A 26,847-nucleotide genomic window follows, 5' to 3' on the forward strand; every position below is an offset into this window, starting at 1 on the left:
TGAGATATTTGAAATGCCAAAAGCCTTGACTGGATTTGATAATAAATTAGTTAGTTGTTGGGAAGTAACACGTCTAAAAAATAACAAGATTAATGTTTTTGAAATAACAGAACTTATATTTACAAATGAATAGTTACTTTAATAGACTACAAGCTTTTTCCAATACGCCACTGCAGAGATTCTGAGGAGACAGTTTCCACTTTAGACCAGTTTGATGTGTCCCAGGAGAAAGTCAGACTTACTCCTTTGTAACTATTTTCCCCCTAGACCATATTATCCAATTTAATCACCCAGCTGACCTTTGAACATTTCTAACAGACAAATGTAACCTCAAAGGTCAATAAATGCCCTGTCATATATTCAAAAGAACATGGCAGAATGTGAAGTTACCACAAGGCAACTGCATTGAGGGAAAATACTCAGTGTATGGTATTTTTGCTTAAAAAAAATACAAATGTTTAAAGATGTTACTTTACAAAAAGGATAACTAATTAAAATACATTCTTTAAATGTTTTGTTTTTCCTATGGAAAAATATCTGTGCATGCTAATCTTAGGATGGCCCTATAAATAGAACTATAAACTTGGTTAAATTCATGCATGTTCCATCGCATAAACCAAATCAATAGAGAATACATTTCAGACATACAAACACAATTTTTACATGGAAAAAAGAAGACGACTGATAACTAACACATGCCTAAAAGGAATACAAATCTCCCACATCAATTTTTTAAAAAACATATAAAAATCATTATTTCTAGTTCAAAAAAAAGGTATCAAAGAACAACAAAAGATGTACACACTGAATTTAACATAGCACTTATTCAACTTTAAAACTCCATATTCTTAATCTTTAATAAATCAGAAAAAGTTTTGAGTTAACAAGGACCACAGAGCAATCTTTGGGGAAATTAGCCAGGAACTAAATTTATCCTTACAATCAATGTTCGGCAAGGCTAATCCTGGTCACGGATTGTGAATAAGCAGGTCCTGATAAGAGATGAGAAGGCTGGATTCAAGTAGAAAATAATCTATAATGTTGGCTGAACCAAATTCCATGTAAATTCAATTTCTACCAAAATAGATAACCCACTGTGTCCTTATAAAGCATTTGGAAAACCAGGCCATAATTTTTTTTAGAAGGACAAAAAGATATGGTAGAAAGATTTCCACATATTTACCCTGAAGTTCTACTTAAGAGTTTTACCTTGAATCTTTCCTTTGTTAGGAAATGAAGCTAAGGAAATTAATTCGAACATGGATGTGATTATGAGACTAATTAAAGAATCAGAATATTAAAATACTTGTTTTAGATCTTGTTCAAAATAATTGCCTTAAAAAAATCTTTCATACCTAACAAGAACACTAGTAATAACTTATTTCCCAAATCAAACATGTTTTAGTTTACCCCAGAAACAGACTCTGAGACAGGATTCAAAGACAAGAATCTCATTTGAGAGGTAATGTCAGAAAACATTGTTAAAGGAATGAGAAGTGAGACAGAGAAGAAGAGGAAGAAAATAAAGAATGCATATTTAACAGTCTCCTGTTGTGGGCAATGAGGTCCAGCCCCACTGGAAACTCTAGGAAACAACGTGAAACACGCCTCAAAGTATTACCAGAAGGGCAAGGAAGCTGGAATAATTATTCTCCGATTCCCATCTATCACTGGCTGAGGGATGCTCCCAGAGGATTATCTTCCTAGCACTTCCAGTCTGCCCTGTATGCAGGTGAGAAAATCCAAGGCAGAGTCGCAGGTGCTTGCAGGACACGTTAATGCATGAACTGGAATGGTGAGAGTGTCTGCTGCAAAGTCTCACCATCAGAAATCACAAAACTTAAATTCATTTTTTGTCACAGTCTCATTACAAAGAAGAAGTGCATTTTTAACGATGCAAGCAATAGCACAGAATTTTGAGGTCTAAAAGTAAACCTCCCAGCAAAGAGAACAGAAGTCTGCAGTTATTAGGAGTATTTTAATCCACCAAAAAAAATCTATTTTTGCCTGAATTAATCAAAGTAGATGTTTACATGAATTATTCCCATTTTCACTAAAGTTGCACAAACCCATTACTATTTGAATTCAATATGATATCTCAAAGAGCCAGCACCAAAAACAAAACATAGAATAATAATATGGTATAGCATTTGTAACACACAAGACTAAAAATTAGAAGAGCTGACTTCTTGCTAGCTCTTCATACTAACTAGCCACGCAAACTTATATAAGTCATGTTATTTGTATGGGCCTCGGAGTCTCTATCAGTAAAAATACAGTAACGTCTGGCCTACTTATTGTTGAGATTAAGAGAAAAGAAAAAGGTGTGAAACATATTTTTTAAATTACAATATGTTAAAAGTACAATATATTAAATAATAAGGTATTTTTATTATCATCATAAAAAGTCAAAGGTGGAAAGGCCCTTAGGAGTCATACTATTCACTTCTAACACACATTGATAAAGAGATAAACTCTGCTCTAGGAAAGACCAATGATTTGTTCCAGCAAATCAGTAGCAACTCACTGGCAAAGCTGAAAATGGATTCCAGTGCAAAGCTTCTAGCACCTCAAAACATCTTTTTACTTGAGAGTTGGCTAGACATGTCATTGGACAAACAGCTAAAACACAGTTTAATTAGCTGTTTTAAAAACTCTGTAACTCTTTTAAATAACAGTAAACACCACAGGATATTATAAAATATGAGCTAAGAATCATGGGCCAATGGTTTCAAATTTACCAGATCACTTATATTATCATTCATTTGGCATTACATAGAGCCTAGGAATATTAAATTCTACCATCTTTTAAAATTAATAAGGAAGCTGGTTTCCACAATCAAAAACTGAACATGGAAAAAGCCAATTAAAGATTGCTTCCAGTTAAAAGGTTTGTTTTCCTGTCCTTTAGAAAACACTTCATATAAAGATTGCCTTTTGTTCTCCTTGCTTTAAAATTCAATTCATCAAAGTTGAACCAATACCAACTGAAGTCTCTTATGTGCTAGATTTAAATGGGTAAATTTTAAATGGAAAATAAAACTTCTTAGAAAAGAATTTCCATTTATAAAATTGTTAAGGTAAAAATATTTTATTAAATCTAGTTCAACAGTCTAGGTATTTAATTTTAAAACTCACAAAACTCAGTCTTGTCATTTATATGATGTCATTCACATGTCATTCTAATTTTCTTAGTTTTCATCTTGCTTTAATACTTTTTACTTAAATGTATATAATAGCACATTCAGTAAGTAATTCAGAGAATACTGTGGTCACAAAAATTAAAATATTTTCCAAAGTTTACATTGGCAGACCTAAAGACCAGAACTAAGGTCTTACTCATAGCTGAATACACTTGGCCTTGAATAAGTTAATAACATTCTCTTTGGTTTCCTTATTAGGCTGATAGGAAAAAAATAGGACTGTATCTAGTAAAATTACAAACCTCACTTTATACAGTATGAAATATACATTTCAATATAGTGTACAATTTATAATGAAAAACCAATTGCATTATATGGCTTTCAAACTTAGGAGAACTGGCTTTAAATTTTTTCCATTATTTTTCTAGGGTGATGGCCAAAACCTTGCATTAGAATTAAATACAAACAAACACTGTAAATGTGATAAGCCCTGGGTACAAACCACTCTGTGACCACTGGAGAACCCTTGAACAAATGACAAATCTAAAACTCTACGGTTCTTCACAGAGGACCCAAAAAACAGAACATATCAATAAACTTAGGATAGGCAAACAAACTCCATACACAACAATTACGTTACAAAGGCAGAAGTTCCAGTTACCAGCATTACTTTTACCAAATGTATATAGCATGGTCAATGTAATACTGTGACATGCCACTCAGTCATATTTACAGCATAGGAAAAGAGGAAAAGCACAGAGAAAACTTATCTGCCAGCTGCTCTTGGTTCCCCTCCCAATATTTTGACATTAAAATAATATAATATAAAAAGAGCAAGCTCCCTCGATACCCTTTTCTGATACTGATATAGCTCTGTTTTAGATTTAGGAAAGCTAAGTCACTTTCACTAACAATTAAGTAACAATCATCAATTTATAATCTCTGTTGAAAGTCAGTGTTAAATGATCAAAATCAGTTTTTATTTAAAAATGATTTCCCTTAACAGTTTTATACAAATGAAATAAGTTCCATTTTATTTATACTAATTCCATTAGCTTTTTTTCAGCTTGGTGATCCATAATTTCAGGTCTACACAGGTAATATACCCCAGTGGTGGTGCTGATGCTGACAGTATAGGGCTCCTACTTTGAGAACCACTGATCTAGCTTTTGTGTGAATACTTCCAATGATTTTATGAGGACAGAGCTGATTTTCATGTAGAAATTCTCATACACATAATTCTCCTTAAATGTGGAACCAGAAACTTCCATTTCTTATAATTAATTTTTCCACCTAGAACAAGACAGAACAATTCTATTCCTTCTTACACATGGCAGTCCCTCAAATATCTGAAGAAAACTCCCTCTCTTTAAACTTATTTTCTCCAAAATAAGTATCACCAATTTCTTTGCATCCCACTCAAGACTTTCAACATTCAGTCTGCCTCCTTATGAACACTATACTTCACAATGTCATTTTTGATATGTGGCACTTACAATTTAACACAATAATATAAAAGTTTTAGTCTGAATATCAGAGTACATGTGGTTTACTACATCTCCTTATCAATAATAATTTTATAACTACATTAGATCTTTCAGCAACTGTATCACAGCACTTTCCAACTGCCAGTCTGTGGACTGATACTACTCCTTGATGAAACTTTCAGTGATACAGAGTAGATGAGAAAAGAACAGGTGGAGCAATTTTTCCATCAACTTAAAGTCATTCAACTTAAATAACTCTCTTTTATTCTAAGTTTATGTCCTTCCTAAATATGGGAGGAATTTGAGGGGGTCTTAAACAAAGTGATGGTGATGGAAGATGGTAGTTATTTTTCCAACAGTCTTTCTTTATATGGCAAAATAAAGTCTCACATTTCACAATTTCTCTTATCTGTTCCACCCTCTACTATCATCTAGGTAGCCAAGTGCTTAAGAATAATTTATATAATCTGCAACCACCAGTCACAACCTCCACTCATCACTCTTTTGATTAACTATGGCAGCAAAGCAAAACTCCTAATGGGCTCTAGCAAATAAAAGCGCTTCAAAGTGCTTTTTCCCCTAATAGTTTCTAGTTTCCCATACCCACTTCCCACTTACCTTTATAATCCTAAATAACATTCAAACCCAGCCAGCCAGGCTACATCAAATTAAGAGAGGGCTGGAATGACAGAAACTCACAACCATTTGTTGCAGTTTAAATTACTAGCCAGTAATTTGAACTACAAGTGAACTATACCATCTAGGACAGCAAACTATGGCCTACGGACCAAATCCAGCTCACCATCTTTTTGTGTAAATAAAGTGTGAGTGAAGCACAGCCACAATGACTCATTTACACATTGTCTATGGCTGCATTTGTTACAATGGCAAAAGTGAATAGCTGTGGAGCGACTAGATGGCCTGAAAAACCTAAAATATTTATTATGTGGCCCTTCACACAAAACATTTCCCAACCTCTAATCTACGATAATGAACTATTTGCTACCTAAGAAAAATATGAGATCTGCAATAATAACCATTAACTAACTCAGGACACCTACTATCTCCATTGGAATATCTAAACACTGGAATCTGAATAATCCTTTATCCCTACTCTGTATAAAAGACTTGTTGCTCACCCAAGACAGAGAGCATTTACTTACCTGCTCACTGAGCTAATCTTTAACATACATTTCTCAAGGACTCATTACCCGAATAGTGAAGAATCCATGAATATACTGCTCTGTGCAATCTAAGGTTTAAAAAAAAGGTGCTGCTAATAACTCAAAAGTATATCAAAAAAAAGAAACTGTATAGAACTACATAAAATTTCCTTTACATTTTATATTTCAAATAAAAATACTTTTAAAGGCACTTAAAGCAGGAAAGCTTAAGTTCAACAATTTAGGTAATATTAACTGCATTAAGTAATGCAAATTAATTTCCCTTTTGTATTAAAAAAAGGACTTTCGTTTTCATGTATGTAGAGTTGAAATCAAACGATAATACTTCTAATCCAATTCAACCATGTAGCTTTTTAAACATAAATGACATTAGAATCTCTAAAGAGCAAAATCACAAGATCAAAGTACTTTGAAACCGGAAAGTGCTTAAAAGATCACCTCTACATTTTACAGTTAAAGTTTTGATACAACATGAAATATTTATGGTGAGACAAATAATTAGTGGCAGAGGCAGATCCAGAACCCAACACTTAACTATCAGTTTGGAACTCTTTCTAATTTATGACTAAGAAAGATAGCTCATATTCCAGGATAAAGTAAAGTGATGTTGAAGTACTTTGGAGATTTAAATGTACAGTAAACATACTCAGAGGGCTATAGCCCACTCAACCTACCAACCCTCTTGTGTTTTTTATTAATCAATTAACTATAAAATTACAGAAGGGAAAAAAATAATTCATTATAAAGCCACTCTTAATAGAATGATCAAAAGAACAACCAATTATTTGCTTAACAAATTGTCAACGATTAGAAAAAATAATAGTGGAAAAGCGGCAGTATGATGAGTACTCATAAACTGCTAATTTGGTACAATCTTTCTGAAGGATAACTTGGTCATATTTTAAAGAGCTTAAAAAGTTCTCACCATCTAAACCAATTATCCCATTCCCATGAATATATCCTAAAGAACTAGTCTAATATAGAATTCAAATTTCACATACAAAGATGTCCATCCCACTATTATTTATAATTGTCAAACATTAGAAACAATCTAATATCCAAAGAGAGAACTGGTTAAATTATGTTGTATTCATACAATAGAATATTAGGCAGCCATTTCTAAAAATCACATTTTCAAAGACATGGGGAAGTACTTATGATGGTCAGTTATAAAAAGTAGGATATACAACTATATGATCAGCATAATCTCAATTTTGTTATTACGCACACACACAAACACATATACACACTCATACATATAAATAGCATAGACAAAGACCAAAAGGAAATACAAAAAATATTAACAGTGTATATCTCTGAATAGTGAGATTGCAGGTAATTTTTTTTCTCTTCTTTATAGTTATCAGCATTTTCTAAATTTTCTGTAATAATCATGTAATTAGTTTTATACCCAGAAAACATTAAAAATTTACTCTGTAGTCAATTTTGAAATTTTTATAGTCTATATAATAAATAAGGAATAAATATTTACAGTACTCAAAAGTATATCTGAATGATGGGAAATAAATCACTAATATGTAAGAATATAATTTCCACATATGGATTGGTGGGTAATTTTGAATCCAAAAGATTACAGTATTTTATCTCAGTTCTTGAGTATAGAAAGTTGGTATTTAGTAAGAAATGCAAAACTTTAAGTAAAATTGGTGCAAGGCATCTAAAAATTGTGCTATTCTGGCATAACACTGAAGATATAAATGCTCTCCAATGTAATAATACCCACTGTTACATTAAAATAGGTATAATCTAGTACATACATGATGGCCAATATTAACTAATTGAATTAACTTTTTTTTTTGCCAAAGTGACTACGATTGGTCTATGCTAAAGGAAGAAATACAACACCATACCATTATTTTAGTTGGAAGAGCCGCACCAAAAATCATGACAAAAAAAAATTGTAGAACTGTAAGAAAATCCAGTGGTTTTTTGTTATTGTTAATGACTTTTTGCTAAAAATTCAAGTAAGAGAGTCAAATTGCTTGAAGCACTAAAAAAGCATAGCAGCAGTGTATGGTCTGCAATGATTTGAAAACCACTAAGAACATTCTTCAGTATTTCCTCATTTGCAGACTACTGCCTATCAAGCACTATCTCTGAATTACAGGACTACACCTATGTTCTTTACCAATCTTGAATTTATATTGTGTTATAATACAGTAATGACACAAAGTGATGTCACATATAAAAAGGCAAACTGTATGTAATTTTAAAAGCTAACTTTAAAATATGATTCTAATATCTGTGATAAAAAAATCACATAAATATGTAAAATATAAAAATACATTGTAACATATTTTTACATAAGAGCTAAAGTTTACCACTTTTAACATAAAAATTCTGAAATGGAATTAATTAAAAACAATTTTCATATGTACCACAGAGCAATAAGTTTAAATCAGACTATTTTGAGTTGTGTAGCCCTTTATTAGCAACTAAAATAGAAGGTATCTGTTGTACAACACGGGTAGTAATTGACTATAACTGGAGATTTTTATATTCTAATACAGATCATTTATAAATGCAATTTCTTTATTAAAAAGCTTCCACCCTTTTTGTTTGTTTGTGTACAATTTGCAAAACTATTCTGAAAGCAGAGTATATGTGCACAAGTCTGCAAAGAGTGCAAATTTAGGATATGGTAAATGCTTTACAAGTTAACTTTCAAAAAACTGACTGCCACAACTGTGCCTTTACATTGCCTTTTTTTTTTTTTTGATCAAAATATTTTGATGCCAGCCTTCCTTCCACTGCTCTAAACTATAAAGCATTTTTTTAATGAGTTGAAATTAAGGAAGGACTACACCTACTAGAAAAGAAGAGAAGAAAGTTCCATTAGTTTGAGGTTTCAGAATCCCCCCAAACCAGGACCAGTATCTTGGTAAGGGTTAGGCTGGGACCCTGGACAGAGTATGAGTATGTGCAGGTGGCATCCCTGAGGATTCAGAGCTTCAGTGAACCGTGAGTGCTCCAGCTGCATAACTCACTGAACTATCTTGCCAGTTTCGACACTGGCTTGACTGGGCATAATTCAAAAAGGAAAAGCTCATATTCATTCCATTCTTCTGCAGCTCTGTGATAGCCTAGAAAAAGAAAAATTTGGTTATGACAGACATCACACAAAAAAGTGAGCACTCTTTGAACGTGCTGGTAGCTTAACTTTGAAGCCTAGATCTCTCTCTCACTCTTTAGTTTCTTGAATTTCTCGTCGCCCCATATTAAATAGGAAAAAGAAAGAACTCCTTATTTCATTCTCTCAAAGAACTTCTCCTAATCTAGCTTCTTGATAAATATCAGTCATCTTCCACTCTACCTCTCCCTGTATTTAATAAGGCACTTTAAAAAATAAATAAATAAAAATTTTTAAAAATCACAGTATCTTTCTTTCTATTCTCTAAACCAAACCTTGGCCACTTTCGTCTTGAAATGTTGGAGTCTTTTCTTTGTCTGAAATTTTAAATGTATATAAATTGAGTACCAAATCTAAGAGGTATAGCAGGGTTTTTACTTTAATTGTGAATTGGCTCATCATTTATTTTACTAAAGTTTTATTTGACCCAATTCAAACTTTGGTAAATTAGTATAGCTTATTCTAGTTTAAATTTCATAAATCAATTTAAGCCCTTAACAGGCTTTTCTCCCAGCCAATCAACACTGCTTAAGAGAAGACCTTTCCTAAAAATCCACAATGTACTATTTTTCGAATCACAGTAAAGTAATACTAGACCTTTAGGTTCCTACCCTAGACTATTCTAGACTACATTACCAACTCCAGTATTTCTCTGCCTCTCCAAACAATGAGCCCATTATTACTTCCTCTAACCATTCCTGAGTGTACACTGTCTTCTTTTTGAGTCTCTCATTTTCTTTCAATTTCAGTTTTATTAGGAAAAAAATTAATGCTTTATCTCTTTAGAAAATCCAGCTAACCAAAACTTCTGCCTCTTTACCAGTCTTTAAATGAAATATTGTTTTTGTTGTAAGTAGAAAAACATATACATGTCATCTGCCTTGCTTTATTAAATTATGAATATCTAAAACTCAAGAGCAGAATCTTCCATTTATTTTTTATAAAGTCAAGAACACTAAATAAAACCAAAAAATTAGTAAGACCGTATTTCTTGAGACGTTACTTTGGTTTATATTTGTAAAGAGCATATTGGAATTGGCTCAGAGTCAAGAGAAAAAAATGGGTTTCTCTTCTAAATAACTTTCTGTATTTAAAAGAAAGTATTGACCTGTCATACAGTGATGTATAGTTTTATTTAAGTAACCAAAACAATGGAAATCTAAATTATCTTAAAGGAACTAGAAAGAAAATTGACTATATATCTAAAACCAAAGCTAATAAGGTGTGACAGATGATAACAATTAAGACATTTTGAAACATAATAGGATCAAATGTTAAAAAATCAAGGCTTCCTAAGGATACTCACATTTAATAACACCCCAATGGGATGTCTTCCACATATAGTATTATGGTATTTCTTCAAGTAATTGCTAAAAGATACAGGGTCTAATTGTTCTATAATACTCATACCCTAAAAAAAAAGAAGAAGAGAAAAAAAGAATGAAAGAAAAAGAAAATAAGATAATTTATTATTTCCTAATTATATTTTAAAACTGCTACTTAGAGCTAACAATCATAATTTTTCAATTAAGGAGAAGTAAAGAAAATACATTAAACATTAAACTCTGTGAAATATCAAATTCATTCATCCAAGATAATCTCATTATAGTCAACTCTCAATAATATACATACTTTATTAAGTATGTATATTAAACATACTGAAACATTTAATCTCCAGTTTTCTCTGACCTCCTGGTATGTTTCTACACCACCTTCCCCAGTTGTCACTCAGCTCACAAATCCTCAAACATTTCATGATTTTATGTTTTTCATATATAATATTTACACAAGTAAACCTGTTGTGAAAATTTTCACACAAAATCTAAAATTAAATTTGATATATGGCTGTTTTTCCAATGTCCATTATATTTCTCATACCACTGGTATAAATAATCAAGAGCTGATTATAATTTATCTTTTTCCATAACATATACTTAAACATCAACAGTGTGTAAGGCATTTAGAATTATCAGTATTTAGGTATGTGATAAAAAGAGTCCACAAACTAAGAAAATAGTTAATGTATTTTAATCAATTTAAAGCTCATAAAAGACTGATAAAAGCTTAAGCAAAATGGGTCTTTACAAATAAGTTGAAAAAATAAAAGTTCTTTATCTCTTAAACTAGAATGCTTTGCTTTCAAGATTTTAATTGAGAATCAAAATTTTTAGACTACTATTGAAACAATAACTACCATTTGGACACTTGTTTATACTTAATTCTGTATTCTGCAAATGCATTCAAAATAATGTGCTCAAAATACATCAATACAGAGCAACTTTAACTCATCTGAATCAAGCAAATAAATCAATGATTCTAACTCATCCATTCGCCAACTACCTTACCTTGTTTTCTTATTCAGGTGAAATACTTTACATTTGTGTTTAATAAACTGGATTAATATCCTCTGGGAAAAATGTAAATGGTGGTTTAACTTAGGAATTAACTGATACATTTTTGTGTTTTTTTAATTATATTTCAACATGTTTTAACAAGCACAGTGTAAAATAACCTAGAGTAATCAGATGAACACTCAACTGAAAAATGATAGCCATCAGTAGGTAACACAGTACAAATATTGCAATGACAGTATGTAAATCAAAATTTAATTTTATAAAGAATCTTTCTTCAGAATATCCAAGTCTTTCATAAACATTATCAAATTTTTCTACAAATATATCTGAAAGATAAGCATATGTGTGTATAGTCAACTTTCAATTGCTTGCACATCAATTAGCCACTCTCAGATTTATCCATAACCAGTGTTTAAGGCTAAGCTGGTTTTCCCGTCAACTAGGAGGCTTACAGGTCACCATTCTCCACTGACATTTGGTGCAGACCGAGTGAAATATGAACTAATTTAAAAGTTAAACCTAAGATAAACAATTAGTATTATAATTCTGGTACGTAGAAAATCACTCATATTTCTAAACCAAGTAGTAATGCAGAGATGGGGTTACAAATCTCTTCCATAAATATGCATAATCAAGGTAGAACTCCCTAAAGATGAAGAAACTAAGGCATAAAAAAGGTTAAAAGCTTGTCTCAAATTTCTAATCCTAGGCTATTGGATTTCTAATCCTAGGCTTCTCATTGACTTACTCTGCTTCATATAGAATAACAAGAGACATACCAACAATTCTTTAATACTCTCACATAGGTACAATTGGTATACATATTATAAAAGAAATTTCAATGCTCCTGGGTGAAGTCTAGGACAGCTTACCTTATATAGAATTCCACTTATTAATAAATCATGTAACACTGAAGTTCAAATGTATATACTAAAATCTCAAAGCACATTGTGAACAAACATCACATTTATATATATTAACATGAGTAATTCAAAGAGAAGAAAACTAATGATCACATTTGTAGAAGAGAAAGAATTAAAAGTAACTGGCCAAGAAATTTCACACAGAAAATATAGAATTATAAATGTAGAGAAGTGTAAATAAATAAAGTGTTAAAAATGAAGATATAATGGTTAAATTACAACACAGAAAGTAAAAAATTCAGGTGATGGAAGTTAAGGTATTACATTTAAAATTTTAATTTCCTGAAGTGTGCTATATACCTACCAGGGCAAGAATCAATTCCATTATACTCAATTCTCTGACAAATATGACAGTTAAGAGGTATGCCTTTTTGGGACTTCCCTGGTGGTGCAGTGGTTAAGAATCCGCCTGCCAATGCAGGGGACACAGGTTCGAGCCCTGGTCCGGGAAGATCCCACATGCCGCGGAGCAACTAAGCCCGTGTGCCACAACTACTGAGCCTGCACTCTAGAGCCCGCGAGCCACAACTACTGAGCCCACGTGCCACAACTACTGAAGCCCACGCGCCTAAAGCCCATGCTCCTCAACAAGAGAAACCACTGCAATGAGAAGCCCGTGCACCGCAACAAAGACCCAATGCAGCCAAAAGTAAAAAAAAAAATTTATATATAAAAAAAGAGGTATGCCTTTTTATAAAGGAGGGATAGAGAGAAAAATTAAGGCACTTCTCATGAGTGAACCTCTCCAACTGGAAAATTCATGAAGTTTGCAAACAACAGCAAAAATGATTAGTAAAACTGCAAACTGGGACACCCATTAACACAGAACACTGACAAATAAGCTTTTGTATATATTTATGTTTTGATGCAAACAATTTTGAAATTACTATTACCAAAATTCCAAGAAGATAAAAATGCTAGTTTGATACTACTGCACAAATTCCAAAAAGATGAAAAACAAAAATGCTTCCCAAATACACCTAAAGAAATTTTTGATTTCTTAACATACTGGAAGATATGATTAGTAAATCTAAAGTCCAGGTGATAGAAAGCTTGCCTAGGGCCTGGTATATTGAGAGTTTGTTCACATGAACTTAATCTAATATGAAGCAGTGAAGTGGGTCACTACCCATTCAGCTCTAAGATACAAACAGACATTATAAACACCAAGAGCCTATCCATCACAGTACGGATTTCTGAGGAATTTAACAGTTTCAGAAAGAAATTCTCAGACTGAAAGCTAACTCCCTACCTTGAGGGGAAGAAGGGCGGAGGGAATCTATCATTGTGCTGACTCTCTCCAAGTAATGAGTGAAAGCTTGTATTGTCAAATCCTAAATGGTAATCCCAAACCTAATAGGCAGTTTTAACTGCCTATTTAACAGAGCTGCAAATTCAAGACTCTAATAAGACAACAAAGGTCTTCAAAGTTTATCTATATATAACAAATTATTTAATTTAAATTTTATTTAATTTTAAATACTATCACCTAGATGTAATCTAAAGTAACACACACAAAAGAGTAGCAAAACATTTTTAGAAGTCTTTGAGAAATAAGAACTAGAATCATGGCTATCAATTATTAACAGATAATTAAAACCATATTATCAAATCACTAGGACTGTGGCCTTATTTTTTAAAATAAGGATACACATTTATGTTGAAGAGATGGGTACACATTTAGGAAGATGAGGTAGGAAAAGGAAATATTCTAGTTTCTTTAAGAGGTATCAAGATAAAATCTTCATTAGAAAGAAATTTTATGGAAAAAAGAAATCACCCTAAATATAGCAGTGCTAAGAACCAGTGTACTAATAAATAGCTACCTTAAAGATGATGCTGTAAAACCGACTAAAGACTACTAAAGAAACTAAACTACTGGCCTAAGTTCAAGAGAAAGAAGTACGAGTGGACAAACATGAACAATTTCACTTTCAGAAGAGTAAAAGGAAGAAAAGAAGTTGAAGTTCAAAGTAAACAAAGTGACTACTAGTAAATTTGGAAGGAAAAGAAGTTACAAAGCTGACTACAATGACATTTTCAGATTCTCTCTGCCAAATCATAAATAGTATGCCAATAGCCATAAGGAAACACTGGTCTATATCAAAAGTAGTACGGAAAAAATAACCTGTGGTCATGTAATACATATAAAATATGTATAAATGTGGCTAATGTTTCCAGTATGTAATCTAAAAGGTTCACAAAAATCAACATCTTAAAATATGTTCTGCTTTGGTCACTATAATTACTGAAATTGCAAAGTACTAATTTCCAAAAAACATGGTCGGTAGTCAGTAATATTCTAAGACTTTCAGAATCTATATCTCTTATAACTAGTCATTTTCTCCCAAATACAACATTTGGAAGATTGTTTGTTTTCCAATTCATTCTTCCTTCCTTATGCGTTTTCTTCACATAATTAACTTCCAAGATATTCAAATGCTGGACATAAAATTTTTGCCAAAAAAAAAAAAAAAAAAGAATTAGCAGTTTTTCTTTTGGAAACTAAAAACTTTCAATTATTTTCTAGCATTTTAATAACTATATTTAATAAGACTTTTCTGATAACAAAAAAGGGACCAAAACTTAATTAACATAATAATTTTAAAAATTAAATCTAAAATTTTATACTTAAAAATAATCTTTTCACTCTATCAAACTTTCCAAACGTATAATTATAATTCACAATTGCTAACATTTTTGCAATACTTGTACAGAGAAGCATCCTACTATATTTTGCTCTGAAAAGATTGCATATAGCAACTAAGATATTAATTCTGAAATGAAAGAAATTATTTACAACATAAAATGACACTTGTGAAAAGCAATATACAGTGGGATATTCACCATTTGGTTATATAAACCAATTAAGAAAACACATTGTATAAGAGTCTGCCTAATAGTGAGTGTACATATACTCATACATGTATAAAACCATATATACATGAGTATATGTACAGACCTAACCATGCTTATTATTTTAATCCATTTATTCTAACTCCCAGAATGGACTTATAACTTGAATTAATAGCATGCTAATAAAAGAACAGACCATTTTAGACCCCTTTAAAAATTCTATATATTATTTAAAAATTCTATATATAAATAGAAATGTTTCAATAAACGGACCACAAATTCAAGTCAAATGTTACATCAAATACTAAATGCAAGCATATTAATATGAAGCAAATACTCAATAATTCACTGATTTACAAATTCTTACATTTGCAAAATTAAATGTTGCCTGATTAAAGTTTACAAATGATTTAAAGAGCTGAGTAGAAAACAAAGGGAAAGAAGATGAATAGGAAATTTTCTTCTACTTCAACAGATCAGGGGCCATAACAGGCTAGCTCAAATTCACCTACGAAGCTATTCTGGAATAAAGTTGTTGGGACTCTCTCCATATTACTGAAAGTGGATATCCAGGGGTGGGTATGGGCAGGTCTATTTTGAAAAAGTTCCACAAGTGATTTCAGTTGTAAAGATGGGGTTGAGGATTACTATAGTAGACAACCTTATCTCTGCCCTGGCTTTGATTACCATCTACATGTTGAGAATGCCCAAACTTACTCCAGACCTCTTCTCTGAGCTCCAAACCAATATAGTCAATCCATTAGCAAAGCCCTGTTGAATACAAGAACTCAAATCTATGAACTTCTTTCTATCTCCACTACTACCACCCCAGTCCAAATTACTATCTTCTCTCCCGTAAACTCCTGCCAATGCCCACTGTTACTATTCCTGACCCTCTTGTAGAATCTATTCTCTACACAACCGCCAGACTGACTTTTAAAATAATTATTTCATTACTACATCATTTCACTTCCCACTGTATTCACATAAATTTCTTACCCTGGACTATAAAGCCCTACATTATCTGATCCCTGCCCACCTCTCTTACCAGAGCTGTGTCACTCTAACCCCTATCTACTATATTCCTACAACCCTGACCTTCTTCCCATTCTTCTAACACACTAGCCTCTTTCCCATCATAAAGTTTCTGCAATGGCAGTTCTGTCTAGAATGCTCTTCCCTCTAATCTTCACTTGGTTTGCTCCTTCTTATTTATATCTCAATTTAATATTCCTTCTCAGGAAGTCTTTCTCCAATCATTCAATCTAAAGCAGTCTAGAATTATATACTGTTTAAAAACCCTTTTAATATTTTCTGCATAGCACACATCACTATTAGAAACTAACTTATATGCAATATCCTTAACTTAAAAAAAAAATGTATCTCCTCCCGTTAGAATAAAATGTTCGTGAGAGGAAGTTGGCTTGTTTACTGCCATATCTCCACCAGTGCCTAGAACTGTAAATGCACTCAAAAATAACTGGTGAGGGCTTCCCTGGTGGCGCAGTGGTTGAGAGTCCGCCTGCCGATGCAGGGGACACGGGTTCGTGCCCCGGTCCAGGAAGATCCCACATGCCGCGGAGCGGCTGGGCCTGTGAGCCATGGCCGCTGAGCCTGCGCGTCCAGAGCCTGCGCTCTGCAACGGGAGAGGCCACAACAGTGAGAGGCCCGCGTACCGCAAAAAAAAAAAAAAAAAACTGGTGAAAAGAAAATCCAAATGCCTACTTGGTTGACATCTCCACTTGGATGCCTTAAAAGCAATAGCAAATATAACATATCCTAATACAATTTATGATCACCCTACCTCGTAAAAAATCTAGTCCTATCTTCTTGTGCTTCCGACTTAAGAGAACAGAACCAAGATTTAACCAGCAGCATAAGCCAGATATTTAGGAAACATCCTTTGTTTACTTTTTTATTTTTCATAAATTGTTAACGGTTACATTCCATTTACAATTATTACAAAATACTGGCTTTACTCCCCATGTTGTATGATACATCCTTGTAGCCTATCTTACACTCAATAGTTTTTACCTCCCACTCCCTCACCTCCATGTTGCCCCTCCCCCCCTCCCCACTGGTAACCACTAGTTTGTTCTCTAAATCTGTGAGTCTGCTTCTTTTTTGTTATATTCACTAGTTTGTTGTATTTTTTAGAAGGAATTATCCTTGATACTTCCTTCCCCTCCAAGTTCAATTGATCTCCAAGTTCTATCATCAATTTGTCTCTAAAATATACTGGATACATCCACTCTGTCCCTCTCTTCCACCATTACCAACCCATCCACTGTCTAAATTACCATGTCTCACTTGGATTATCAAACTAGTCTACTCATTTCTCCTCTGGCATCCCTCCAACCCATTTGCTGCACTGCAACTATACGATCTATTCACATACAATCTGATTTTATCACTTTCCTATTAGATATCCTGATACAAAATGGACAAAGATCCTGATCTCACGAAGCTTATAATCTAATAGGGCAAGTTTTCATCAACAAATAATAAGTCACACAGTAATAAGTACTATGAAGAAAAATAAAGCAGGGTAAGGTCACAGAATAACTGTTCACCACAGGGGCATAATGGAAAATTGTGGGCACATTTCTGGGTTGTGCCAATAACTAGAAGATACTGTCAGGGGATTTGGTAGGTGGAATCCAGGGATGCTGACTGTCCTGCAATACAGGACAGTCCCACACAGAAAGAACTGTTCTCATCCTATAACACTTTCACATGTCCATGTATGCGAAAAACCTGCTTATAATTATCTACACTCTAACGCCATTTTACATACAAACACAAAGAAGTTTTGCATGATTTTAATATACAATAGATTTCCCAGGAACAAACTATCATATAAAGTGAGGGAAGACTGTACTTTGTTTAGTTTACAGTTTTGCTAAGAAATGTTCACCATTTTGGAAAATCAAGTCACCCACCAACGTAACTTGGTAAACGTAAGACAAATATAAACAACTGTTTGTATGTGGCTGTTATATTAATGATACTATGTGTAAGCATCTAACTACTTCATTGTCTCTTTTAGTACAGTTGTTGCCTGAGCATTTACATTATTAAATATATATTAATATATTATAAATTACTTTCCTTTTATTTCTTTCTCAGAGTACACTTAGGGTATTCATTTAACTCAATTATGTATATAGGAAGATTATAGTCACCAATTCATTCATTTGAAAAATATTTGTTGAGCACCTATTTATGTTCCAACTGCTATTCTAAGCACTTGGATACATTAGTGAACAAAACAAATATCCTTATATAATAAATAAGTGAAATATTCAGTTTCTTAGAAGAAAAAGTGGAACTCGGTAAGGTGGACTGGGAATGCTGAAAGGGTGGAGTGTAAGATGTCAAATTAAATACGGTGGTCAGGGCTTCCCTGGTGGCCTAATGGTTGAGAGTCCGCCTGCTGATTCAGGGAACACGGGTTCGTGCCCCAGTCTGGGAAGATCCCACATGCCGCGGAGCGGCTGGGCCCGTGAGCCATGGCCGCTGGGCCTGCGCATCCAGAGCCTGTGCTCTGCAACGGGAGAGGCCACAACAGTGAGAGGCCCGCGTACCGAAAAAAAAAAAATACGGCGGTCAGTAGGCCTCATTGGGAAGGTGAAAACGGAGCAAAGCCATAAAGTAAAAGTGAGACAGTCCAGTGCAAAGAGGGCAAAAGCCCTAAGCTAGGCACACATATGGCATTATTAAGAAATAGTAAGGAGACCAGTGTTTCCACACTGCCTCATAAATATCTTATATCTCTATATTGTAACAGCTTCTTTCTAAATCTGTTCGATGATTAGACTGTAAGATCCATTAAGTGGGAGATCATGTTTTCTCTTCTTAGTATCTTCAATACTTCACATAGTACCAGACACACAGTGGATACTCATTAACCATTTGCTATATGAAGAAAATAAATGATATAGAACCAGAAAGTTTTCTGAGGCAACTAAGAACTAAACCTCAGAAAAATAAGATTAGAATAATAGCCAGAAAAGAATTAACTGACTGAAATGGCAACATAATAAAGCCAAAAAAAAAAAAAAAAAAAAAAGTCAGTGAATTAAAATCCAAACAAAATTCCAAAGGTAAAAGCATTAGGCCATAATTGGATTTAAAGTAACAGAATAAATTTAAATATGATAAAATCTCCTAAGTAACTATTTTGTATGATAAAATCTCCTAAGTAACTGCATTCATTCCATTTGACTTTTAATAAAATAATACTACTCAATATAATCTACTTATAGTTTCAGATCCAGATTCCTTAGTAAAATGTTTTATCTACTTTAGACTAAATATTTTTATACTAAAACATATACATAAAGCTTTTCACACACTGGTAAAGTTGACTTTAACTTTAACAGATTACAGACTTAAAGGCTGGTGGAGTTTAAAGACAATTTAGAGACCAAGCCTCTCCAAGTCTCTCATCTTAGAGATGACAAATTGAAGACTAGAAAATTGAAACGATCTATGGAAGGTCAGAGAGAATTAGTGATATATCTGCTAGATTCAACTCCTGGACTAGTTAAGAATACAATAATGCTTTAAAATTCTAATTTAAAACAAATTAAAATTCCATTTAAGAAAAACCCAAATGGCCAAAAAATATAACTAAATAATAAAATAAACTTAGAATTTGCTATGGTTGTTTCTGCTTAACAGTAAGTAATGGAATTAGTATCCCATTGTCCCTAAAACTAAGACATTCCCCAAATAGTATCTAAAAATCTGTATCTAATTATTCAAGGTGTAATTAATCAAATAAAATTAAGATGAAGGAAATTTCTACTAATAGAACAGGGATTATTTTTATAATCAATATCACATGACTACAAAATATATATTGCACATTTAGTTAAAGATAGGGAAAGAATTATTAGCCCATTGTATATTTTAACATATTAAGTCTTGAATCACTAATCTGAAATTAAAGAAAAAATCTTAGAGCAGTAAAACCCCACACCTGAAGGACTTACCATTTTATCTAGATGTTCAATGGATCTATAAATCTCCCCCTGGGATTCATCATAGTAACTGTAACGGAACCTTTGACCTTGAAACAAATATCATGTACAAAATAAAATAGGGAAAAATTAGAAGCTAAAAAGAAAGCAAGCGCTTACCAAATAATTTCAGTTCTCATGGAAGGCAAAGCACAGCTTAAGCCTCTGAGAGAATCATTCCCAAGAGCCCTTGTACATAAAAATAAAAGGCATATTTGGGAAGGTAATAAAGAAATGATATATCACCAGTGCTTCATGATGTTAAAAACTATTTCAAACTGTAAAACCTTAAAGTCACGAGCAATACAAAAGACTATGGAAACAAACAGTTTAAAAGTTAGAAGCATTGTTAAACATATTATATCGGTCTATAATGGAAAGTAAACGCCAAGAATATGATTCAAGAAAATTTGGCTTAAGGAAACTATCTCAATTTAACAAATCAATGAAAGCTTAGCTTTTGTTGTACAAATGCAAAGATTTAATCTCTACTACAGAAAAGAAAGAAAAAAAGTAGGTCAGAGATATATGTGGCTTGTATAATTTTTATGACCTAGATTTTAAAAATTTATCTCATTTTTGCAAAATTTTCTACTTGGAAAAGGATCAATACAAGTGCCTTTAAGTAGGATACACAGAAGTATAAATATAACAAATAGTCCTACTCTGACAATAAAATCTCAACAAAGGTACAAGCACAGGACATTCAATGTTTAGCTATTCTCCAAAGAACAGAGAGGGTAAAATGGAAGAAGTTTAAAAAGAAGGTAGAAAACAAAAGGCTCAGGAAATAAAATTTGCTTCCTACTATAGTCAAAGAAAAGCCAAAAGTTAAACATATTCATAATTAATTACATATTATTATTCAACTGATTATGTTGTATTTCGGATATATCTAAACCTATTTTTCAGCAATGCCTTTATTTCCAAGAACTCATTACTTTTGTATTCTTTATTTTTAAAGATTCACCAAAATGCAATTTTGAAGGTATCAGAGTACACTAATCATACACACACATACTATGCATCTTGTGCTTCAATTTTACAGCGAAGTTCACATATCCAATTATTATCCTCCCATCTGAGGAGGTGGGTTTCTTTGGCTGGATAATTATGATTTTTAAGTTTTCTGTTTATCTCACTAAAAAAATCACCTTATAAATAATGAGACATGTAAAATTATAACACCCTTTTGACGTCCTTTTTTAGAGAAACTACACATCACAGTTCTTAACATTTCATTAACTTGTTGATGCTAATCATCTCTGATGGTCACCTTTCTACAATATACCATATTTCCTTAACTTTCACGTACATTAACATGCACAGCTACTCAATGTGGCAGTTCTTATTTCCCTGCACCCCCTGCCCAGCGCCACTATTAAATAAATATTTCATCTTAAAATTCATGATATCCTATAATCAAGCAATAGGGTTCTGAGACAATTACCTGCATTCTGAATATAACAACCTTTTCTGGTAAACACTGGAGATTACTGCATGTTGCTATAACTATCAGATTCATTACAGTCCTTGCACTAAAAAAATTCTTAAACAGTGACAATTCTATCACTGAGTACCCCTATATTAAATAATTCATCAGACATTTCTTACAAAATTTAGAGTTAAGTATAGCTTTGTTTTTCTTTAAAGAATATATGTACTTCCTCCTAGCTAACAACAGGAACTATATAATTCACCCTATTTTTCCTATTCGCCAGCTGGCTGCCAGAAGATTCAAAGCCAAATATAATGTCTGTCATAATAACTTAGTGATTCAATTCATTGGTACTAAATTTCTACTTCTGTTTCAAAGTTCTTTTGATGAAGCTGCCCCAAATCTTCTGTGAAATGAATAAACAATTAAAAGAATAATCTTAGACAAGAAAATTCTAACTCACTGTCACTGTAATAAGAGTAATATCCTTGGATGAAATCAAGATGAATATTCTTTGAACCCGAGCTGCTTCAGGTTTATAATAACACATTCTCTTTTTCTTGCTTCTGGTGCTAACTGTCAGTTTTAGTTGTCAATAGTCCCTGTGACTGGGACATAATTGTCTTATCTCAAGACTGCTACTCTCAGGTGCAAAGAAAAATGCATGTACTTTGTGACATTTACTATTCGAAAGTCCTTTCTATTTATTTCCAAGTTCAGAGCCGCTGTTTCAAACGCTGAAGTTGGTCAAACCTGCCTTAATCATAAGTCAGAAGTGTAACTATATTTTAAAACTCGGTATTGTTCATATGGACCATTTTCAATGTAACTTTCACTTAAAAACGACTTCTGAAGTAAGAGAGGAGTACATAGAATGTTTAAAGTAAGTTAAAATACTAAATCAACATGTGATTTAATAAGAATGAAAATATACACAGAAAATCAATGAGCAAATGTTTAATATTTTGCTATCTACTTTTTGCTACTCTTTAGTAGCCACCTCCCATTTAGTAGCTGAAGAACTGAGTAGAAATATTTGATAAGTGTTAAAGGATTTATCAGTTAAGAAGCTAAATTTACACTACTAAGCTACTACACTGAAAAAAGTATCCTACTTATGATAGCTCAAATTGTCTTACGATCATTGTTTTTAATTATACAAACATCTCAAAATTACTTTTCAAAATTACTACATTCTGGTCAATATACTTAAAGAAAGCATCTAACTTGAAGTAAACAGTTGCCATCATCCTAGCCTAAATGTATATACGTACATATGTATGAATATATGTGTGTGTGCACATGAGTACACACACACAAGTTCAGTTAAATACTACTTGGAATTTGAGTTCAAAAGATTTTTTTGTTTCTAATTATTAAAAAATAAAGTTTGTCAAAATTTTATTTAACAAGAAATAAAAAAAAGACAATCCTAGTGCAATACACTGATCATAAATGCAATTTTAAGTATTTATTGTTCATTTAAAATATATTATGATTTCATGTACCTCATGAGTTTTGTTTTACAATATTTCTAACATTCAGTTAAGTTTATGCATCTAAACTGAACAAATATAGTTGCCTATGTGCCTGGAGAACTGGACTTGTGAACTTTTATGTAAGTATGAATAAAGCATATCACATAGTAAGAGAAAATTACTTACCTGAAACTTATCCTTTCAGAAGGTACACTGGGAAAATGGATTCTTTGAGCCCCTGTTTCAACTCCAAGTATGAGCTTTCTAGCTTTAAGAGCCATTGACACTGCCCCTAGGGGCAGCACAAGCTTTGGAACTCCCCTAGTGAGTATGTCAGTAGTTTCTTCAGGTGCCTTCCCTCAGTTCTTTTCAAATTCAAAAGATGAGAGGAAAAATAACCCAAGAAAAAAATCCTGTAAAGCAGAAACCTTACTCTTTGAGGGAAGGAGGGTAGCTCATTTGTGAATCCATTCCAGAGCACGCTTTCTGAGAAAAAGAAATACAGGTAAGTAATTTTCCCATCTCCAAAGGTGACTGGTGATTAATGAGTGGATTCACAGAGTGTGGAGAATAAGCTCCAGGGATGTCTGTTTAACACACAACAATCAACTAATGAGGACAAACATAACAATGAATGGTACAAGAACCAACACTACTTTTGAATTACCTCAAAACAAAAAGTAAAAAAAATATTAAATACCTCAACATTAAGCTATACACTAGATTACAGAAATAAACATGAGCTTGGAAAGTTGTTCAATAAAGCCCCCAAAAGATCAGTCAGTAAGACAGACTACCAGACTTATGTCCAGTAAAAACTGTACTGTTATACATTTACTTAATCACTTTATGTTTATATGTTAAAACGTTTTCAAATACTTGAGTTAAACCTCACAACAACCTGTGAGATAGACTATTAAACCACAGTACACTACGGACCTAAACTGGGGACACTCATAATTGACGTCACTACCAAAGAAAAAATGTACTTCACAAAGAAAATATTATCTAAGTATCTCAAATAAGGTAATCATTTTTATAAGCAAAAAACTATAGTCCTTTCATTCTGAAGTCTTAGTTATAATGTAAAATTATTGGCTTTATCTCAAACTTGTAAAAGATTAAAACCCTAAATATGTGAAATCAGTATGTACCAGTATTTGAGAAGACAAATGTGAAAGCCTGAATAAGATATATTTCAGGAATTAGCTAACTTACACTCAAACCAATTTAAATATTTAGAAAATAGTAATACCCTCAGACCCAAGAGACTAACAACAGAAAGGAAGAAGAGTATGCATGAATAATCACGTGTTAATATATATTAAACTAGAATTCTGAATAAAGATACAAATTTCATAAACATTGACGGAGAATGCCAATTTTATTAAGTGGCACATATTTATAAAAAAGAAATTACGTAAACCTAGACAAATATAAGTTTATAGATAAAAATCCAAAACTGCTGAAGTGACTGTAGTGTAAACTCTATTCATGTTTTAACAAAATAATATAATTTATCATTAACATCTACCAAATAAATTTATTGAAACTGATTTGAACTTAAAACTACCATTTAAAAAGAAACTTAAATAGAAGCATGAACCCACTTTTAAAGAATCAATTTCTGTTAGGTCCAGTTTCATTCAGAAGCTTCTTAGAAGTTAACTGAAAGTTATATTAATGAAAGTTGTCAGTAATCTAAATTTGGAAGTATAAAGGTCAGGGTGATCAGGAAAACACAAATATTAACAGTATATACGGAAAAGAGCAAAAATGAAACTCAGGAAAATAGAATAAAAATTCTACTAACTAGAAAAACTAAAATAGGCCCAGACAAAATCCTCTTACATGGAGCCATCCTCTAGGATGTGGAACTTGGTAAGTACACAAAGTATGGGGACAACATTACTTCACCATGGTAAAAGTCAAATACTAGCAGCAAATGTATGCCACTCTTCCTGGTAGTAGTAGGAAAGGTGAAAAGAGGTGGGATCATTAAAACATTACCAGGGAAACATCATCCTATTGGACTCCCTAATGATCAAATAAAACGCAGGAATTGAAACGCAGGGGGTTGGCGGGGTGATTCAAGTGAGGGGATAGAAAGACAGGGCACAATAGAATCTAGGTTCCCAACTCTCCCTTTGCTTCTCTCACCCAAAAAGAAAAATTGAGAGTATTTTAATCTTTCTATTTTTTCTCTAATATCTCTTTCAAGTCTAAATAAGAGCTAAATGGTATCTGAAAGATGAACATCTTTAAAGTAAAATACCCTTAAAAAAAAAGTCATTCTTATAATGGACATTGGCTAACAAATAAGGTTGACAAAGGCAAAATCCTTCCAGTTACACACATATAGGTCTCCTAACTGTCTCTATCATCAAGTTCCTCATTTTATTTTCCACAGAAGCTGGACATTATATTATATAAAGAGAAATGACCACTAGAGATGAAAGACGTCGTCACTACCAGTACTCTATTGTTCAACAAAAACAAAAAAATTCCACTGTATATATGTGAGTAATTGATCAACTGTACCATAATCAATTAAGTGATTTTTCTTCAAAAACCAGCTATTCAGAAATGTGGAGTGTGTTAAGAGCTTAACTCAATGAAACTTCTAAGATCTCTGAGTACTTGAGGAAATGAATCCTTCCTGTGAAATGACTTAGAATTCAGTGTCATCATTATTTAGTATGGTAAGATCAATCTGCACAGCATCTTTAAAACAAGAAGAAACTACTAAGTATTATTGTCATGAGAAAAAGCTAGACTTTTGAGATGGAAATATACCCCTCATTAATTTAGGAAAGATGACCAATGCCACTAAAGCATGAATTTGAAAAATATGAAACAATTTCTAAGTAACCACAGTTTAACCCATAACTAGCCAATGATTCATATTATTTCAACAGGCACATAAAATAGAAAATGAAGCTTATTTTACAAGAATGACAGTTACTATTACTATTGTAGAAAGAAGTCTACCAATTTTGGAATAGTGTCCATGTAACTCTTTCCACTCACTCCCAAACCTCCATCACATTTCCTAACAAGAATTAGCACAGTGCTTTCCATAAGTACAAAGTAAGCACTTAATGAGTATTGTTAGTGATAGTGATACTGATAAACACTTGAAAAAGTTCCATTACTTAATCACCAAATGTAAATATAAATATGTTTTAGTCTCTAGATGATTCCCATAGCTAACATTTATCAACCTCTGGAAATTTTGAGTTCTTTTTTGTAATTATCACCAAAAAATTCTATCTTGCAATTTAAATTCCAAAATTTTCAAGAAATCAGGAGATCAAATGGCCTAAATAATTTTCTGAGGACCTAGATAGAATATAAGACAAAATTCATCTTTCTCTCTCAACATTCTACTTAAATATAGTAGTGGCTTAGGATTTGCTTTATAATCATCAATGAGGTAAAAAGGATGAGTCCACATAAAAGAGCAATATTAAAACATCTACTCATGTTTTATGTGGATTTATGCTGTGGTTGTACGTGCTGCCAAACTTGAGGGAGGGCCCTGAAGAACACTATCAGGGGAGTAAATTATTCAAATCATAAAAGTGATTTTAAATGATTCATAAGAGCCTTAATTAAAAGTGAAGAGGGAGGGAACACATGCTTCAGGAACTTTTAATTTCTAAAACATGCTTTATTATCAACACAAATTCATAACACTAAGTAAAATAGCCTTTTTTTTCAATGATACTCTCTAGTTTTATTACTAAACTAAGTTCCCAAGAAAAGAACTCTTTCAAGCATCTACCTACTCAGATCTAAGTAAT

The 26,847-nt window shown here is 32.6% G+C and overlaps 1 protein-coding gene across 3 annotated transcripts in view; it reads right to left on the reverse strand.

Annotated features, from left to right (window-relative positions):
• Window positions 1-8,349: 8,349 nt before the first annotated feature.
• MEMO1 (mediator of cell motility 1) overlaps window positions 8,350-26,847 on the reverse strand; it is a 129,812-nt gene continuing 111,314 nt past the window's right edge. The window contains exons 7-9 of one of the 3 annotated variants that reach the window (XM_032652603.1): window positions 20,099-20,175; window positions 10,272-10,376; window positions 8,350-8,918 (exon numbers count right to left, since the gene is read on the reverse strand). In XM_032652603.1, coding sequence (XP_032508494.1) covers window positions 8,787-8,918; window positions 10,272-10,376; window positions 20,099-20,175 — 314 coding nt within the window. In that variant the 3' untranslated portion in view covers window positions 8,350-8,786. Of the gene's footprint in view, window positions 8,919-10,271; window positions 10,377-20,098; window positions 23,528-26,847 lie in introns of all 3 variants that reach the window. The other 2 variants (XR_004352757.1, XM_032652604.1) reach the window with 2 other exon arrangements.

Source organism: Phocoena sinus, chromosome 13 (genome assembly GCF_008692025.1).
Source record: "Phocoena sinus isolate mPhoSin1 chromosome 13, mPhoSin1.pri, whole genome shotgun sequence".
In the NCBI taxonomy this organism is placed as follows: Eukaryota; Metazoa; Chordata; class Mammalia; order Artiodactyla; family Phocoenidae; genus Phocoena; species Phocoena sinus.